General features: G+C 53.1%; 1 protein-coding gene across 1 annotated transcript; it reads right to left on the bottom strand.

Moving 5' to 3' along the window:
- Positions 1-356: 356 nt before the first annotated feature.
- LOC123018649 (myosin-6-like) lies at positions 357-16,652 on the bottom strand. Its single transcript, XM_044420932.1, has 20 exons — positions 16,529-16,652; positions 14,719-14,847; positions 14,330-14,572; positions 13,780-13,956; positions 13,134-13,279; positions 12,617-12,707; positions 11,487-11,876; positions 10,917-11,043; positions 10,614-10,732; positions 10,303-10,499; positions 8,850-9,033; positions 8,572-8,737; positions 8,314-8,438; positions 6,076-6,384; positions 5,711-5,914; positions 4,565-4,690; positions 3,881-4,156; positions 1,570-1,665; positions 711-845; positions 357-387 (listed from the first exon to the last, which is right to left on the bottom strand). Exons 1-20 carry the CDS (start codon positions 16,613-16,615, stop codon positions 367-369), a joined length of 3,348 nt encoding a protein of 1,115 aa, XP_044276867.1. The 5' UTR covers positions 16,616-16,652; the 3' UTR covers positions 357-366.
- Positions 16,653-17,491: the final 839 nt, after the last annotated feature.

Below are 17,491 nucleotides of genomic sequence, written 5' to 3' on the forward strand. Positions count from 1 at the left end.
CTGGTGGACGAGCCTGGAAATGCACCATTGCGTGCAGTCGCTCCATCTGGCCACTGGAGGGCGCAGGTGCTACCCGTGCTTTGCTTGGAAAACTGGATTAAGGTATCTCGCTGTACCTGCACAACTTTCTGTCTGACACGGATGGATTTCAAATTGCCATATTCTTCCCCTCTCTGGGGAGACTTTTAAAGGCATGGGGTGATCCCATACGCTCTCGGTTCAGCAGCTGGGCTATGGAAAGTTCTGGCGAGAACAACATTTGCTGTTCAACTTTTATTAAAAGCTATATTCATACTACAGCCTATGCAGAGAAAGGAGCTAGAAGCCAAGAGCTTCTTCGGCTCAGTCCGGGAGATCCACAGCCTGTCACTCTTCATCATGAAGTTTCTGGAAGAGAAAAGCAGAGAGGGTGGGGGAGGAAAAAGAGGTGAACAGAGATAAAATAAGGGAGACAGAGAGTGTGATGGGGCAATCCGAAACCCCCTTTTGAGCCCTTTTCTATCCTGCTCCGAATTGCAGGGTGAGACTGGGAGAAAGAAACCAACGTGGTTCTGTAAGTTTCCAGTGGGTTGGAGTAACACTAGGGCAATATTCCACTGCCTTTTGGAGAGAGTTGCCCCTTTCGGTCTTTTGGGGGGATTCTCCCATGTTGTCTTGCAGCGGTCAGCTGCCGAGTCTCTCCCCATCCCTCTGGTGGCCTGTGCATTCACCTTTCCTCCCACGTCGCGGCTCTTGGCCTTCAGCTTGTTGACCTGGGACTCGGCGATGTCCGCCCGCTCCTCGGCTTCATCCAGCTCATGTTGGACCTTCCGGAACTTGGCCAGGTTGGCGTTGGCCTGCTCCTCCTGGGAAGAGGACAGAAACCAAACAGATTCATTGCAACGGCAACATGTCCTGGCCTTGATCTCGCAGCTAGGTGTGCTGCTGGAAAGCAAGGAGCACAAATGTTGAGCTAAAGACACACACACACACACACACACAGAGTTGGGTCTGGATTTAGAGCAGATTAAGTGCATAGGCTGAGGTGGACCTTCTCCTCTCTCCTTGTTCATCTGGAAGGTCCCTTCCTCCTTCATTCAAGTCATAGTTAATTTGCCATGTTCTGTGATGTCAGGAAAAGGGTTTGCAGAAACTGCAAAAGGCCAGGTTTGGCTGACTGAAATCGCTTAAGGCAGCTTCCCCCAACTTCGCTCCCTCCAGATGCTTTTGACTACAACTCCCGGCATGCCTAGGGGCTCCTAGGAGTTACAGGAGGCTGGCTTATGGCCTTGCAAAACTGGCACATGAGATTTGAAGTCGGAGTTACTAGGCAGCAAAGGTCTCAGTTGCAAACCAGCGAATGCATCACAAGGCCAGTTTGCACGACGGAGATGGAAGTGTTCTGATGTATCCCAGCTTGTCCTGCAAAACATGAGATGCTAGAACGCCAGGTTCAGCAAAGCTTATTGGGATTCACAAAGGAGCGGAGGACATGGACGTCGCTGCACTTTGACCCAGTGGCTCGACCCCCTTCAGTATTTGTTCCTGGCGAGGGGAGTGGAAAATTGGAGCCCAGAGGTGGCAACTCACAGCTTCTTCCGCCTGTCTCTTGTAGGCTTTGACCTTCAGCTGCAGCTTATCCACCAGATCTTGGAGCCTCAGTAAGTTCTTTTTATCCTCCTCAGTCTACAAATGCGGAAAAATGGAAAGAAAATGAGGAGGAAAACATCACATTGCATCCCCACCCCATTCTCTACGACAGTAACACTGAACCACAGTTTCTTGTGCCATACAAACTTTTATTTAATCAATATTTTAATAAGTTTTAATATTGAATTTTATCACCATATTTTAATTGTAGCCATAGTGGGTCATTAATTAATTAATGTTATGTTAGATAATTGTATTTTATTTGTGTAAGCTGTTCTGAGGCTCTTGCAAAGGACGGCATACCAACATCCTAAATAAATAAATAAACTAACATTGTCCCCCAGATTATACATTTGTGAGTGGCTGTTAAACCAGGATCTAAAAACAGCATTTGGCATGGCTCTACAAAACACCTTTTGGACAAATTGTGTTGGCACTGAACTGGCAAACTAAGATTTGAGACTTTGCTCTGTTCTCAGAAGTCACTGTTTCAAATAAGGTCCAGGGAACCTTGGGGAAAACCACACCAACCTTTGTCTTTATGCTTTATCGTTATGTCTGGAAAATACATCATGGTTTGGAGTGCCAATGACAGCACAGACTAGGATTTGGGGTTATGTTTGAAGTAACCCTAATTATGACATTCTATAGCAAAGTTATTCTCGGTGTGTGTATACAGACCGGCTTGTTATAACAATTGGAGGTCTTGCTTATCTTCAGCCACCAGACAAGATTGCAAAAACAGAATTTTTGTGGGGGCAGCTGTGGCGCAGGGGCAGAGCCCCTGCCTGGCATGCAAAAGGTCTCAGGTTTGCGTCCCAGAAGCTCCTGGGAAGGCTGGAAAAGCTCATGCCAACAGCTGGAAAATAATTGGTACAGTCCAGTGGATGGGCTAAAGTCTAGTGTGGGATAAGGCAGCATTCTAGAGATGAAATTAAAAACATCCTGAAATTTTGCATCTTAAATCCAGTCAAGTTTGGATTGAGCATGAAATATTTATCATGTTTTTTGGAAAGTCCGGTTAAGCAACAGATCATGATGAATTTGACTGTAGTCGCAGTCTGAAATGTCACAACGCAGCTTTTTTGCTGGTGTGCAGCAGGGTCTCTCTGGGCAGGAAACTGCTTGGGAGATTCCGTGACGGAAGAAAGCCAGAATAGAAATGTGATAAAAATAGTCGAGCCAGGCCCAGCTTGTACCCCCACCCATAACCACAGTGGCTGGGTTCAGACAAGAAGACAATCCACAGTCAAGGGCTCATGTTGGTTGTCACTGAACTGTGAAACATTTTTTAATATGTGGGTTATTTCATTGTCTGGATCCAGCTGTGCTGGATCATCATGACAAGCCATGGCACTTTCTTACCATTGTTGTGTTGTATGAACCCAGTCATGGCATTTCACCAGGGTAAATTTGGTCTTTAGAAACCATGATAACAAACAACGGTTCATTCCATGCTTTCTCTTCATGGCTTGTTGTGCTGTCTGAAACCAGGATTCACAGTCCTGGTGGGCAACTACCACCGAGTCCTCCGGATAGAGTGGCAACTGTAGAAGCCACTCTAGCCTTCCAACCTCTATGTGTGGATCAATGAGGAAGAGGCAGGTGACGTAGGCAGGGAGAGAAACACCCTTGGAACTGAAAATAGGCCGGGAAATATAAACCTCGGGCTAGTTGGGATATGTAAGCAGTGAACAGGGAGGATGGAAACCACATCCGATCAGAGACCACTGGATTGTCTGTCACTTGATCATGGTAAAAAACCACGGAGCAAGGACACTGCTGCCTTGTGTGAATGTGGCCAGTATTCCACAGCTCAGGAGCTGGGTCGAGTCGCCGTATTTCCTTATTATATACTTCAGGAGTGCAGAACGTCTTCGGACCAGAGGACTACATTCTATTTCGGAGAAGCACTTGGGGGCTACACAGCAGTGCTTGCTTGGGCCAAAGGCAGAAGGGGCAGGGCCCAGACGGAAAAGCACCAGCTTCGTTCATTCAACACTCTTCCTCCCGGTTGCTAAACCTCCGTAGAGGCATTTTGGGGGTTTGGAATGGGAACATCCCGCACAAGAGGCGGGGGGATGGGAAGGGGCACGCCAGACGCAGGAACCCCAGGGACCGAGGCTGGGACCCGAAGCAGGCTGAATTCAGCCCCTGCTTGCTTGCTGTGCTTGCCCCGAGTTCGAGTCTAGAACCCAAACCCAGCGATGCTGCAGGCCCAGCCAGCCACAGGGCCCCGGTGCCGGCGCACCTGGTAGGTGAGCTCCTTGATGCGCCGCTCGCACTTGCGCATGCCCTTGACGCCCTCGGCGCTGCGCTTCTGCTCCGCCTCGAGCTCGTTCTCCAGCTCGCGCACGCGGGCCTCCAGCTTCTGCAGCTGCTTCTTGCCGCCCTTCAGGGCCAGCTGCTCGGCCTCGTCCAGCCGCAGCTGCAGGTCCTTGACCGTCTGCTCCATGTTCTTCTTCATCCGCTCCAGGTGGGCGCTCGTGTCCTGCTCCTTCTTCAGCTCCTCCGCCATCATGGCCGCCTGCCCCGCGGGAGGGAGAGGCAGGCAGTCAGGCCCCCTGCTCCTTCGAGAACCCGGACCACCCCGGAGGACCAAAAGGACGCCATGCCCGTGAGACACCCGCAGGCCCTCGTTTGCCCCCGACGGAAACGACTTACGGCCACCACGGATGCTGGCCACTGGTCGCCATAAGCTGCACACCCCCAGGGCTATTATGGGCTGCTGCTTCTTTATACCCTTCATCCCTTTTTCCACAGAAGGAAGATGCCGTCGTATTGTAGCACACCGTTAAGGTGTCCAATATGCATCACATGTAAGTAATGAGTGCTTTCCACATGCGCTTGTTTTAGGGTGGCCAGCCAGGCACAGTCCTCGCCGGAGAGCCCCCGGCCGGGACCGGTGCGCAGGCGCCTCTCCTCTCCCACTCACGTCCGTGATGGCCTTCTTGGCCTTCTCCTCGGCGTTCCTGCACTCCTGCACGGCCTCCTCCACCTCCGTCTGCAGCTGGGAGATGTCAGCCTCCATCTTCTTCTTCTGGTTGATGAGGCTGGTGTTCTGCGGAAGCAAGATTCGGAATGGCCATGAGCCGAGTTGCCAGCTGAGAGAAAGGTGGCAGGGGGTTCAAGCAGAGGGTGGGTTCACACATCATCTTGGCCATGACCTCGCGGGACGGCCCTCGCTATCCTCTGGCGGGGATGCTAATGCTGTTGTGATTTTAGTTGTGCTTCAGTGGATCTGTTCTTAATATTACATTTTCATTCGGGATGTTGTTCTTAGTTAGCATTTTATTAATTTTAGCTGCCTTGCATACCATTTGGGCAGAAATAAAATAAATAAGGAAACTGGACTACTTTTATTTTAATATTTAATATTTTTAAAATGTTGATATGAGGAATATGCTCCCCAGAGAGGTTCGTCTGGTGCCAACACATTTTCTTTTCGGCGCCAGGCGAAAACCTTTTTATTCTCCTATTATTTTAATGTCTAATTGGTTTTAATTGTGAATTGCTGGATGCTGTTCCATTTTTTATCTGTGCTTGTTGTAAACCATCCTGCGACACTAGTAATGACACGGTCAAGAAAAGCTTTAGATCAATCAATCAGTCGATCAATTAATAAGAAATACTTGATCGATCAATAATTGCATTTGCCCAACACTGGAGGAATGAAGAGCCACCTACCAAAGAGTTGATCTTAAAAAAGATTTTGGATTGTGTGGAAATGGACAGATTGACCTTGTCTCTGAAGGAGAAAGCAGATGCATATTTCTATCAAACCTGAAACTCTTTTTATTTTTGGTTAGAGAAACGGGACTTTGTGTAGATTTGAATATGGTTATTGATTGTTAAAAAGAGTAAGATGTCAACCCAGTATGTCCGATGTCTTAAATAGTTGTTGTTTTAGTGCTAGATTGTAGAAAAAATAATAAAATTTGGGGGAAAAAAACTTCACAAGATTGGTATCAGGGCTATTGGTGAGACTTTCATTCCGCATGGTATGAAAACAGCAGACAACTCGGAGTAAAAACGGCGTAAGAGACGGACTGCCCAGAGGGTTGGCGGAAGTTGCTCCTACCTGGGAGTGGAGGAGCTGGACGCGCTCGCTGGCCTCGATCAGCTCCTGCTCAGCCAGTTTCCGGCCGCGCTCGGTCTGCTCCACCAGGTTGCGCAGCTCCTCCAGCTCGGCCTGCAGCAGGTTGTTCCTGCGTTCCACGATGGCGATGTTCTCCTTCAGGTCCTCGTTGGCTCGGACAGCGTCGTCCAGTTGGATCTGGGTGTCCTGGGCAACCAAACACATGAAGGCCCAGAGTTGGTGTCTTCAGAAGGAAAGGAAACGGCCCACAGAGAAGGTCCTCTTCAGCACGGACTTTCCACCAAGGCCACCACTGGCCCCGCTCTATGCTCCATGGAGACAGGGTCCAAAGCCTCGCATTTTATTACCTTGAGGTGCATATGTGCGATCTTGAGGTGCTTTTGGGCCTCCGCTGCCACCCGATTAGCCTGGCTGAGCTGGATCTCCATCTCGTTGAGGTCGCCCTCCATCTTCTTCTTGACCCTCAGCGCCTCGTTGCGGCTGCGGGTCTCGGCGTCCAGGGAAGCCTGAAGGGACTCTACCATCCTCAGCTGGTTGCGCTTGGCCTGCTCCATCTCCTCGTCCTTCTCGGCCAGCTTGCGCTCGATCTCGGCCTTGATCTGGTTGAACTCCAGCTGGGCCCGGAGGATCTTGCCTTCTTCGTGCTCCAGAGAAGCCTGCAGAATCAGGGAATTATGAGTCAGGTGAGAGAAGGGAGGAGCAGGGGAGAAAGACGGGAGGATGGAAGGAGGCAGGCAAGCGGTGTGCTAGATATCAAGGCCATGAAGTTTTGCACTTCAGATTCGACCAGCCAGGTTTGCCAAAGGTGCTATTTGCACGGTATCCCTTTCCTCCTGAATTGCAGCATTGAATTCCAATGCATTTTCTTCTCATATGCTTTTTTAATGGGCTCTAGTGCTTTTCAGTTAAACACTTCCTGCTGCAGGTTCTGCTGCGTTTACTGCCTCATGCTGTGGTTGCCCAGGGATTGCCAACTTATGGTTGTCTGGGAGAAGTTATAATTGTATTTATTATAGCTTTCGTCCTGTTGCTTCCCTCTTTTTCTTTATTTTAGAGTGAAATAACGCTTTTGCTGTAAAATAAAATACTGGAAGGAAAACAGTGAGTATCCCCCTGCCCCCAACAAAGGAAGCAAGAACTGGCTCAGTAAAGGGGACGTCATCACGGACCCCTCAGCAATGCTGAAGAGAAAGGAATAAAATGGGAACAGCCTGAAAGGCGGAAGAGTTTAACTAACATTGCAGGGGACCTTTGTCCGATGGAACCTACAGTCTTGTGTAATGATTACAGAAGAGCTTTGTTTGTGGGGAAGGGTACTGCTTGAGAATATAGGAGTATGTTAAGTGTTTGTATGAAAACTTTCAGCTTAATTCCAGTTCCAGGTAATACTGAAAAAATCGTATAAGAAGTGTCCTGCTGGATCCATTGGTGCAAGGCAATGCAATGTCAGCACTTCAGGGTTGTGTTTACTTATTTATTAAATTTATATAATGCTTTTGCTCTTACAATGAACTCAGAGCAGCTGACATCCTCCTCCTCCTGCTCTCAATCCTATCACTACAACAGCCCTGTGAGGTAGGTTGGGCTGAGAGGCTGTGACTGGCCCAAAGCCACCCAGTTGGCTCCATAGCTGAGCGGGGACTCGAACCCAGATCCTCTGAGTCCCAGTCCCACGCTCTGAACCGCTACACCACACTGCCTCTCTAGTGTGAAAGGGCTGCCCGGGGCATTTCTGCCTGCCGTTCAACATGAGAGAGGCAAAGTGAAGGTCAGGAAAAAAACGGTGGGGCCAGGTGCGGGGGGGGGGGGGTGCACACCTGGGAAATGTACAGAGCCAAGAGCCATATCCAGGTGAAGTGTTTTCAATTCTGGTCAGGGCTGGCTTAGTGGAAATCATTTAATGGCTTCTCTTCCCATCTGAGGGACTGGGACCCAAACCTGGATTTTGTAGGTAGGAGCCCAATGTACTTTGGTGCCTAAGTCATAAATGTTAGGAAAAGAGCAGCTATCAGTTAAAAAAATGAGTCCTCATTTGCCACCCTTTCACAAACCCCCTAACATGCCTCGGGGAGGAGCTGTCCTTTGAGCTAGTAATCTCTGGCAAAAATGTCATTTGGTTTGATTTATTTAAGCCATTGCTATACTGGCTTTCCAGAAAAACAAATCAAGGTGGTTTGTTCATTTATTTATATCCCATCCTTTTCCCTTTCAAGGAACTCAAGGCACATAATTCTCCTCCTCCCCCTCCTCCTCCAGCCTTATCTCACAACAACCCTGCAAGGTAGGTGAGGCTAAGGACCAGAGAATGGCCCACCCAGTCAGCTCTGTGGCCAAGTGGCGACTAGAATTCAGCACTACACTGGCTCTCAAAAGTTTACCTCTGCAAAATTCAAAAAGCAAAACTCACACGCAAAGAAGGGAAGGGAAGGGAAGGGAAGGGAAGGGAAGGGAAGGGAGGAGAGGAGAGGAGAGGAGAGGAGAGGAGAGGAGAAAGGACGCTTCAGTGCCAGGTTTCCTGGTTGGAAGGAAGTGCTGGCAACTCTGCTGAGCAGACATGTCTGGACCAGACGTGACAAGAGGGTCACCTCCGCCTCTTCGAGTGCAGCCTGCAGCTCCATCTTCTCGGCCTCCAGCTGCTTCCGCACCTTCTCCACCTCGTGGGCGTTCTTGGCCCCCTCTCCCAACTGCTCGGTGAGGTCCGAGATCTCCTCTGCACAGGGGAGGAAGCCGACATTGGGCTCAGAGGCAGGCCGGGGGGTGGAGCGTGGGGCAGACCCCCTGGCTGCCCAGGCCGTGAAGCCAGAGGGTCTCCACCCCTCATGCCCGCACTCCCTTCGACTCACCCTGCAGGTTCTTGTTCTCCCTCCGCAGCGTGTCCAGGTGCTCCAGCGACTCCTCGTAGGCGTTCTTCAGCTTGAAGAGCTCCGTGCTGAGCGAGCGCGACTCCTTCTGCGAGCTCTCCAGCTCCGCCTGGGACTCCTCGAACTTCTGCTTCCACTCCGACAGGATCTAAGGAAGCCACCGCCAGGCAGGAAGCCGGTCAGATCAGAAGACCTCCCCCTCTCCCCTGCCCTCCTTCCCCGCCTCTGCTGTCCCCCTTTCCCCCAGGGGCGCCCGGCACCTTGTCGAAGTTCCTCTGCTTCTTGTCCAGGGCGGCGGCGGCCGCGTTGGAGCGCTCCACGTCCACCATGAGGTCTTCGATCTCGTTCTGCAGCCGGTGCTTGGTCTTCTCCAGCGAGGAGCACTTGGCGTTCACGGCCTCCACCGCCTCCTCGGCGTCCTGCAGCCGCTGCGCCAGCTTCTTCCTGGCACGAGAGGAGAGAGGAGAGAGCGAGGCCGTTACCCTCCTGCAGGCGCAGGCCGCGGCTTCCTCCGCCTGCCTGCAGCCGGGGTGCGCACCCTCTCTCTGTCCGAGGGCCAGATTCCCTCGGGGAGCCGCATAACCGTGGGGCTAAACGCGCCAGGCTATTTAATCCTAAAGCTCTTGATGCCGGCCGCGAGGCATTTCGGCTACGCGAGGGCGGAGAAGACTGCACTAAAGTCGGGGAGATGCCAAATGTATGGGGAAAAGGGGGGGCTGCTGGGGGAGGTGGGCGGGGCTATGCAGGGAACCCATTTTGGTCCCGCGGTCCTGTCTATGGGGCAGGGCCTCTCCTGACAGCAAAGGACAAGGATGCCATCCCCCAGGGGCTCCAGGAGGGCTCCCCGTGCTTAGCCAGGGGCCACTGGTGTGCGAATGGGTCAGCGTGTGGGGTCAGCAAGGAGGAGTGTGGCCAGGGAGTGACCCCGGGGGTCTGGGAGGATGCCTCGGCACCGTGCCTCTCAGGCCCACCTCCTTTCACGCCTCGAGGGCCACAGAGGTCTCCCCCTGTCCCCAGTGACTCAGGCCAGCCTCCCCTCGAGGTCACCTCTCCTACGCACCTACCTTCGTGCCTTTTATGGGGATTTCTCCTCCGACCAACAAGCTTTTCGCTCGTCTTATACACTGCCATTTTGAAATATAACCCGAGCCAAAAGCTTCGCCGTCAGAGGAACCACCTCTCTGGAGAGAAGTCCGAGGGGCCGGGGGTGGCGGGGAAGGTCAGGGACGAATATTCAGATGGGGAACTGGGCACCAGAGAGGCAGGTGCCGAGTGCGCGAGGACGAAGAGAGGGTGGTACCAACCCCATGGCAGGCCCCAAACCGGGGCCCTAGGGCTGCCCTGGGCCCCACATGCCAACCTCTGAGTGTATTTAGGAGGAAGAATCACCAGGGAACCCCATTCTCCTGACACTACGTATAGATAATAAGAACAATTATGCAATTATTTATTTAGGAACGATTTTAGCATTTATAATAATCTAATTAAAATCACAGAGCACAGAACAGACCAAGAGAGGTCATGAGTTAAACTTGGTCGTCCGCATGAAGGGGCAGGTTCGGTTCTTTGGTCCAAACACCTTGGCAGAGGCAACTAGCCCCAGACGGCGCCTGGGCTTGAGGAGCTGGGCTTGGGTCCTCCAGCCAAGCGCCCGGCCCCGGAAGCCCCCGGAGCCGGTTCCAGCGAGAGGCGAGTCCTCGGCCCCTCACTCACTTGGCCTCCTCCAGCTCCTCCGTCCTCTGGATGGCGTCGGTCTCGTACTTGGTCCTCCACTGCGCCACCTCGGAGTTGGCCTTGGAGAGGTGGCGCTGCAGCTCCGCCTTGGCCTCCGTCTCCTCCTCGTACTGCTCCCGCAGGAGGTCGCAGTCATGGCGGGCCGACTGGAGCACGTGGGCCAAGGCGTTCTTGGCCTGAGCGAGGAGGAACAGGCGTGAGCCGGGCCCTCCACTCAGCCCTGTCCTTCACGGCCGCCTGCCCTCCGGTTCCCAGCCCGGCCCGACCCTGCCAGCGAAGGCTCGCGCTACCTTGGCCTCCTCTTCCAGCTGCCTCTTCAGGTCGTCCATCTGTTGCGTGTAGGACTGCTTCCCCCGCGTGAGCTGAGAGATGAGCGCCTCCTTCTCTTCTAGCTGCCGGGCGAGTTCTCCTGGGGACCCAAAAGAGGGATGGCTCAGCGCCAGGAGCGGGCGCATCCTTCCATCTGCCGGCCACCCTCTCCGTCTTTGGGGAGGGTTGCCTTTGGGAACGGCTCCGTGAAAAAGGATGGAAGGAAGGAAGGAAGGAAGGAAGGAAGGAAGGAAGGAAGGAAGGAAGGAAACAGGAAGAGGCACCGTTTTCCGTCTGAAGCTTGGCCCTCTGAGTGTTGGTGTCATTGAGGCTTCGCTGGGTTTCCTCTAGCTTGGCCCGGTAATCGGCGGACTGGTCCTCTATGGTGCGGCACATTTTCTCCAGGTTCACCTGCCAGCAAAGAATGCAAGGATAAAAATACCGAGAAGGCTCAAGAGGACTGGGGACAACGCCGCAGGTTGACCAGGGAGTCCCGCAGGGGGCTAGACCAAAGCGCTGGGCTGGGTTTTGTTGGTGCACTAAGAGCTTCTTAATCTGAAGCATCCAAGTTTTGGGGGCCAAACCAAGAGACCCACTGGAAGGCTGAGCTCTTCAGGGCATTGTGCCTCTGCTACGGGATATGCTCCAGACGTGTTGGACTACAGCTCCCAGAATGCACAGCCGGCTATGCTCAGGGTTGCAGTCCAGCACATCTGGAGGGCATTAGCTGGGGGAAAGTCGCCACCGGGCAGCCTCACTTCCACTTCCAGGGATGCCCTCCACAACAGTATATTAGCATATATAACTCCACCCCCTTCGCTGGCTCCTCCCCTCCTTCCCCATCAATATGGCACCTTGGACTTCATCAGCTGCTCCATGTTGGAGGCCACGTCGTCCAGCTCCAGCTTCAGCTCGCTCTTCTCCTTCTCCAGCTTCTGCTTCACACGCTGCAGGTTGTCGATCTGCTCGCCCAGCTCCGCCGCGGAGTCGGCGTGCTTCTTGCGGAGCGTGGCCGCTGTGGCCTCGTGGTGGAGCGTCGCCTCCTCCAGGTCGCGCCGCATCTTCTGGAACTCGGCCTCCCGCTTCTTGTTGAGCTCGACCTGCACCGAGGTGGCGCCCCCGGCCTCCTCCAGGCGCTCGCTGATTTCCTCCAGCTCCCGCGAGAGCTCGGCACGCTGCTTCTCCACCTTGGCCCGGGACGTGCGCTCGGCCTCCAGCTCTTCTTCCAGCTCTTCGATCCGTGCCTGCAGCGCATGGAAAGAGAGCGCCTTTCCATTCTCTTTCCAGCATGCCAAGCTTTTGCGATCTCTGCGACCTGCTGAGGGGCGGTTCGACCTTCCTTGGGTTCCCTCCAACTCCGTGACCAAAGTTCTGGAGAACTTCGGAGAACGTCGGCACATGGCCTGTTGGATCTCCGGGGCAGAACTCTGGCACTGCCGCAGCCATGCTTAGGGCTGGTGTTGAGGGGCAGCACAGCTGGGGGCCCATTGGGGGCCCACACGACACCCAGGGCCAGCGGACAAAGCCTCCAGACTCGTTTCACCTCTTCCCCGTCGCATCCCGCCCGTCCACCTGCCCCTCGCTCTGGCTTACAGCCCCGGGAGAGCAGGAGGGCAGCGGCGTGGGAGACGGCTGCGATGAGGCGAAGAGGAAAGGGTGCCTCATGCTCACGGGCTGCGAGGAGGGAGACCCAGCGCAGGGACGCGGGCATCAGGACCACTTGCCAAAGGCCCCAGAAAGGGGCCGGCAGAGGCGACCGATCCAGAACCAGCAGTCATTTGCCGGGTTGAAAACAGAAGCCCCGAGGCGCGGGAGAGAGCCGGGCGAATGCCAGAGCCGAGCGCTGCCCTAGGGTGGGAATTCCCAGGGCAGAGAGAATTCCAGAGTCTGGGATTGTTCTGCCACTGTGGATGGCCAGCCTGGAGCAAAGGTGCTTCCTCACCCCACCCCGCCCCACCCCACGCCACCCCGCCCCAGCCCCGACCTGAAGCTCCTTCAGTTTCTTCTGCAGCTGCACGGCGAGGGCCTGCTCATCCTCAATCTTGCTGTTCTGCTGGTTGATATCAAACTCCTTCCTGCAAGAGGAATTTGGGGAAGCAAACCCCCCCTTTCTGTTCTGCGGGATTTCCATCTCGCTCCGCTTCCGCTCGGGGCCTGGACCTCCCCACCAGCCTCGGGGGAGACCTCCGGGCCTTGCCGTGTTAGGGCCGGCATCCTCCGGCAGCCCCTGCCCTCGGAGTCCCCGTCCCCAGCCAGTGTTTCGGCAGCCAGGAGCTGCCCCTCTGTCCTGCGGCTGCGGCAGGGAAAACCAGCGGCGAAGACTGCTCTGCTGGTTTGCCGGGACGAGTGTCCCCTTCCGCCCACTCCGCATCAGCCTCCCAGCCTGAGTGCCCCCTCCCCTCGTCCTTCGGGGCCTCCTGGTGCCAACCCTCCACCCCAGCCCAACCCAACCCATAACTGGGGCGCCCAGGAGGGCGATGGGGCAAGGGGCCCTCTCCTACTTTTTCAGCTTCTCCTCCAGCTGCTGCTTGTCATTCTCCAGGTCCATGATGTTCTCCTGAGTCAGCTTCAAGTCTCCCTCCAGCTTCCTCTTGGCCCGTTCCAGATCCATCCGGATCTTCCTCTCCTGTTCCAGAGAGCCTTCTAACTGTCTCGGATGGGACATGGGAAGAAGGACGAAAGCGGAGAACCAGAGGATTAGCAGATGGCACGGAGTGTCTGTTCAGCAGCTGGTGCTTTGGCTTGAGGTCTGATGATGCCGGGTGGCGGCGGGGGGGGGGGGTGACCCAGTGATGTGAGGGGCATGCCCTTGCCGATAGGCATACTTCAGCTTGTGGAGGCCCAGCAGTGGGGAGATGCAACCCCACACCTGATCCCATGCCTTCCTTGGTGCCGTACTAGATTTCGACATCTTCGTGGCAGATAAAACTTCAGCCAGGCCTTGCATAGGGCAGACAATGGCAGCTCCCAGATGTTGCTGAATTGCAAGCCCCATCGCCCTGGCCCTTGGGGGACTGTAGTCCAGGAGCCCTGGGTGGAGGGGACATTCACAAGGGTGGAAGCTACTGAACGAGATGGTCCAAGGGGCAAAGGGCCGCTTGGTGAGCTCGCGTTCCCAAGGACCCCGGGCTCCGTCCACGGACTCACGTCGTCGGCCTGCTGCTCCAGCTTAAGCTTGGCTTTGGTGAGCGTGTTCACTTTGTCCTCCTCCACCTGGAGGTCGTCCAGGGCCTGCTGGTGGGCCTCTTGCAGGGACTTCTTCTCTTTGCTAAGCTTGGCGATGATCTCGTCCAGGCCGGCCATTTCCTCCGTGAGGTTCTTCACCTGCAGGAAGAGCAAACCTCCAAGCCCTGAGTAGCTGTGGGGTGAAACGCCTTGAACATACACAGGTATGGAGACCCAGGTCTGCCTCCTCCAAGCTGGAGCCCTTCTGTTGTATTGGAAGGCCACTTCCAGCATCCCCCAGAAGGTGGGAGAGCACCATCCGGAGCAGGATCGTGGTGTGAATCTAAGAGTGAGGGTGGAGGGATCTCATTCCTGAGCATGTGTCCTGCCCCACCAGCTCATGGCCCCACCATGCAGCCCTGAGGATTTCCACTGGGCCAATGGAGCCCCCAAAACTTGCCCACCCATGTCAACACGTCATCGCTTCTCCCACCAACGTGAGCCGGAGTCGTGCCCGGCACTGGGCGCCCACCTTGTTCTCCGTGGCGTGTTTCTCCTTCTCCACCTTCGCTAGGGTCAGCTCCAGGTCGTCAATGTCCTTCTTGAGCTCCGAACACTCGTCCTCCAGCTTCCGCTTCTTGGCTGTCAGCTCGGCGTTCATCTCCTCCTCATCCTCCATCCGTTCGGTCAGCTCTTTCACCTTGGCCTCCAGCTGGATTTTGTTCTTGATCAGCTGGTCGCAGCGCTCTTCTGCATCGTTCAGATTGTCTTGCTCCTGCAGTGGGAAGCGAAGGGGGAGAAAAGACGGGAAGAGAGGCCACTTCAGCCTTCTCCAGCCTAGAGGCCTTCAGAAGCGTTGGTCTGCGTCTCAGAAGACCAGGGTGCACGTGGAGAAGAATATGAGGGCAAGAGGATGCTCACAGCCTGGACTTGCAGCTGGAGGTCATTCTTCTCTTGCAAGAGAGACACCATCTTTTCCTCCAGCTCCTTTCTCCGCGTCTCCGATTTCTCCAGAGCCTCTTTCAACCTCCCAAATTCCTCTTTCATGGTCTGTGGAGAACACAAAATAAGACTAGAACTGTTCAGCCATGCTCGCTTCCAAAGGGAAGGGGATGGTCAGTTTATAAAGTCTGCAGTTTTGAGGGGAAAAGCTGTTCCTAGATTTCCCCCCACAGGCTGCAGGTGTGAGGGCATCCGTGTGTTTTCCACATGAGAAAGAAATTAAAATCCCTGTTTGTAAAAACGAAAAAAACCCCAATATTTCTGGACACCTGGCCTTCTTTCCACTATGCAATTTGTGTTTGTGCATTGAGTGTATCCATGTTGAATGAACGTCCATATTCTTCTCTAATGAACTTCCAAAACGGCCCAAGTCTTCTGTTTCTTCATACAACTTCTTTAGCCTCACTCTTTCCCCTTCCTGGTGGATTGTTTGGTGATTTCCAAGCGTTTGTGCTTTTTTGTGTGTGCCTGCGTCTGATTAAATAACAACCTTTGGAAGGTTTTGTCTTCCCTATTGGGATGGAGAAGAATTTCATTTACTTAATATTTAAGTGAACCATCTTTTCTTTTTTGCATTGCCTAGGCTGTGGGATGCACAGTTCTCCAAATTTTGGGATGCAGTTCTCGTTTAAAGTGTCTACTTGGGAAGACTGCATCCAAAAATATGTACGTTCAGGAAAGCTGTGTAGAAAAAGGCATATCTTAGAGAGATTTGCATAAAAACACATATTCAGGGAAATCACATGGAAAGATGTATGCAAATATTAATGTTTTAAAAAAATTGCAGGTTGATGTGGCCACCGGACAGTGTGACCTTTCCGACTTTTTAAGAATTAACTGTAGTGAAAGCTAGAGATGGCTGTCTTTAGAAATGTTGTCTTTTTAGTTCATTACAAGACAATCCCATAATAGGTACTTACCTAGGCGTGATCCTATTTGAACTTGAGAGAGCTTACTCCTGAGTAGACAATGCAATTGCACTGTTCGAAGCAGCATTTTAAGTGCACTGCTGAAGCATTTCAGCCCAGCCTTTGCTGCCTTTCAGATTGTTTGGACTAAAACTCCCCCCAAACAACTTCGCTGCTAGAAGAGGGAGGCCGAAAGTCAGAACCAAATCAATTAGAGGCTGCAGCCGTGCAGAATTCAGCAGTCGGGATGCTAACTGGTGCAATAGCTTTGCACAGATCATATGTGCCAAAAGACCTGCAACTGGCTGCCTATTAGCTATTTTTGGAGTGGTGATATTGACATTCAAAATCCTAAACAACTTGGGACCAGGATGCCTAAATTTCCCCATATATACCCAGCCCACTGTACAGATCTGCAGAGCAGCTCTTGCTGGTCATTCCGAGACTGACAGAATGCCGCCAGCGATATCCTGACAGCAGGACCTTCTCAGTGCCAGCACCCACCCCTGCAAAAGTTCAGCTTGGAAGCAGAGAATGTAGTGCGTTTCAAACGCCTCTTGAAAATTCCCTTGCTCACCAGGCCTTCTCCGGCTTGGAAATCATTACACGGCCCAACTGATTGCTTTTTGGGCATCTTTTCTGTATTGTCGGTTCAGTTTTTCAGTTGTTCATAGTGAGTTTAAAATATATTTGTTTTGTTATACTTGAAAATGTTTCTAAATATTATTTTAATGTGTGCATGTGAAGCCCTTGTTTAATACTAAGCAGTATATAAATATTCACAATAAATGGGTACATAATTTTTGGTCTTTGCTGCCCACCTGCATCTCCTTCTCCGTCTCTGCACTCTTCAGCAAGGGCTTGATCTTGAAGAACAGCTTCATCCAAGGCCAGTTCTTCACCCCCATGAAGGCACGGATGTTCCACTGGATCACAAGCAGGGCATCCCTGGAGAAGCAGAGAGGAAGAGGAAGGCCGTGTGACCCTGGAGGAAGCAAACCTGCCAAACTCGTCTCCGTGTCTTCCAGCGCGTCCTGTTTCCTTAGCGACGAGTGGTGATTTGGATCCACACTGATCCTTGCAAAGAGCCTGGAATCAACCTCCCACAACCAGGACCCCAAAAATGCGCTGGACAGCTGCAACCTCCATTATTCCATAGAATATTCAAGTCCTATGGAAGGACGGGCTGGCTGGCTGGGGATGGTGGGAGTCGCATCCTCACATTTGCTGTGAAAGAACGGCACCAAAAGGAAGGTTCTTCATATCCATTACTATGTCTTGTGATCCATCCATTTAATATCTGACTATCTAGCTATCTATCTGGCAATCTCTTTTGACTCTAAAGAGCAGCAAAGACAAGAGCACAAGTTTTCTTACAGTGGAAATCAGGAAACGTAAAAACAAGGCAGCAAACAAATCCAATCCCAGATTTACAGTGCAACCAGAGCCTGGTGGAATGAAAAGGGCCGATGGCTCATTTCGGGTTCATGCACTTAACACAGGCACGAGGGGCCAGACCAAGCATCCGTGTCGTCCGGCTGTCCCTGTTCGGCTGGCCAGATGTCCCAGATGGGGCACAAGGGCAGCTGTGGATCCCGCCAGGTCTTTGCCTCCCACTTGGTGACATTCCACCTTATTTATTTATTTATATTGCGATTTATATCCTGCCTTTTTCCTACAAAGGGCTCAAGGCAGCTTACATCATCTCTCCTCCTCCATCTTATCCCCACAACAACAACCCTGTGAGGTAGGCTGGGCTGAGAGGCTGTGACTGGCCCAAAGCC

This window comes from Varanus komodoensis, unplaced genomic scaffold, assembly GCF_004798865.1.
Source record: "Varanus komodoensis strain SLA01 unplaced genomic scaffold, ASM479886v1 scaffold112, whole genome shotgun sequence".
Lineage (NCBI taxonomy): Eukaryota > Metazoa > Chordata > Lepidosauria > Squamata > Varanidae > Varanus > Varanus komodoensis.

What these genes read in the sequence shown, in the direction of transcription:
- LOC123018649 (XM_044420932.1), bottom strand. Translation starts at nt 16,615, where the DNA reads ATGGGGGTGAAGAACTGGCCTTGGATGAAGCTGTTCTTCAAGATCAAG. An exon ending in GAGGAGCTGGAGGAGGCCAA is followed by an intron (nt 9,034 to 10,302) that starts GTGAGTGAGGGG and finishes CTCTCGTGCCAG; the next exon opens with GAAGAAGCTGGCGCAGCGGC. An exon ending in GCCGCGACGTGGGAGGAAAG is followed by an intron (nt 388 to 710) that starts GTGAATGCACAG and finishes TTTCTCTTCCAG; the next exon opens with AAACTTCATGATGAAGAGTG.